Source organism: Apaloderma vittatum, unplaced genomic scaffold, assembly GCF_000703405.1.
Source record: "Apaloderma vittatum isolate BGI_N311 unplaced genomic scaffold, ASM70340v1 scaffold12668, whole genome shotgun sequence".
Classification (NCBI taxonomy): domain Eukaryota; kingdom Metazoa; phylum Chordata; class Aves; order Trogoniformes; family Trogonidae; genus Apaloderma; species Apaloderma vittatum.
In genome coordinates this window covers 11,516-12,551 of record NW_009729113.1, presented here as the reverse complement: position 1 = coordinate 12,551, position 1,036 = coordinate 11,516, and the positions used below count along the sequence as shown (strand labels likewise).

The following is a 1,036-nucleotide window of genomic DNA, read 5'->3' as shown; positions in this document are numbered from 1 at the left end:
GGCGCTTTTCGCGGGCTGCCCGCGAGGAGCTGGCTGGGCTGGCAGAGGGATCCCTTCGCTCCGAGAGCGCGGCTGAGCTTGTACGTGTGCGTGCGAGGCTCCGGGCTCGGAATCGGGAGGAGGAGGATGATGAAGCTGCCAGTGGGACGCTCTGCATTCACTGCTTTGCTCGGGCCAGGCTTTGTGAGGTGCTCGCTGGCACAGAGCTCGCTCGCTGTCCTGTTTTCTGAATCTTCTCTTGCCTCTGTTCTCTCCTAGATGATATCAGTGGGACGCTGCCTACGTCTGTGCTAGTGGGTCCAATGGGCTCTTCCTTGCAGTCTTTCCCTCTGCCTCCGCCTCCTCCGCCCCATGCCCCAGGTCAGCTTAGCTTTGGCAGCAAGGCTCTGGCTTTCCTGTCAGGGATCTGGACTTTTTGGGGGGTTTTCTCAGTAAACTTGAAGGCTGCTCAGGCTCCGGTTTCCATGTGCTGTGGCTCTTGTTGCCCACCGTAGTTTTGGTGAAGCTCGTGGGTGCTTTACCTGCAGTTCAGCAGCTGCCGTTTTTCTCGGGTCCAGCAGAAAGGCAGCCCACCCTGATAATGTGTTGAGGAGCGTCGGGAATGTTGGAAAAGCCCTGAGGGAGCCAGGCCGGGGGTGCAGGCCAACTGCACCGCACGCGAGGACGTTCCCGTGCATTTACCCTCTTGCTCGCGCTTTTTTTCAGCACCCAGGGGGCTTTAACTGCCCCTTTTTCAGGACGTCTGCTCCTTCTTCCCAGTTTCTGCCTCCTGGCGCTTCTCTCCAAGCTAGCGTGAGGAAATAGCGGGCGAAGGCACCGAGCCGGTCGCCTTGGAAGAGCCGGGTAGTGACTCCTGCTGTGTCCCGCACGAGGACGTTGTCCTTCCACCGCTCAGCCAGCTTCCTCCTCTCCTCCTGCCCCGACCTCGAGAGCCACGCGAGGGGGGACGGGGTGACAGCTCCTCGGGGGAAGGTCCCCGCCAGTGACCGTGGCCCCGGGCTGTCTCTTCCTTCTGCAGACGACTTCCCACGGATCG

The 1,036-nt window shown here is 61.0% G+C and overlaps 1 protein-coding gene across 1 annotated transcript in view; it reads left to right on the top strand.

Annotated features, from left to right (window-relative positions):
* Positions 1 to 1,036, top strand: part of SOCS7 (suppressor of cytokine signaling 7) — a gene marked incomplete at its 5' end in the record, with an annotated part of 10,376 nt that overhangs the window by 2,906 nt on the left and 6,434 nt on the right. Inside the window, 2 exons of the mRNA XM_009874337.1 lie at positions 259 to 360; positions 495 to 508. Of these exons, the coding sequence (XP_009872639.1) occupies positions 259 to 360; positions 495 to 508 (116 nt within the window). The remainder of the gene's footprint in view (positions 1 to 258; positions 361 to 494; positions 509 to 1,036) is intronic.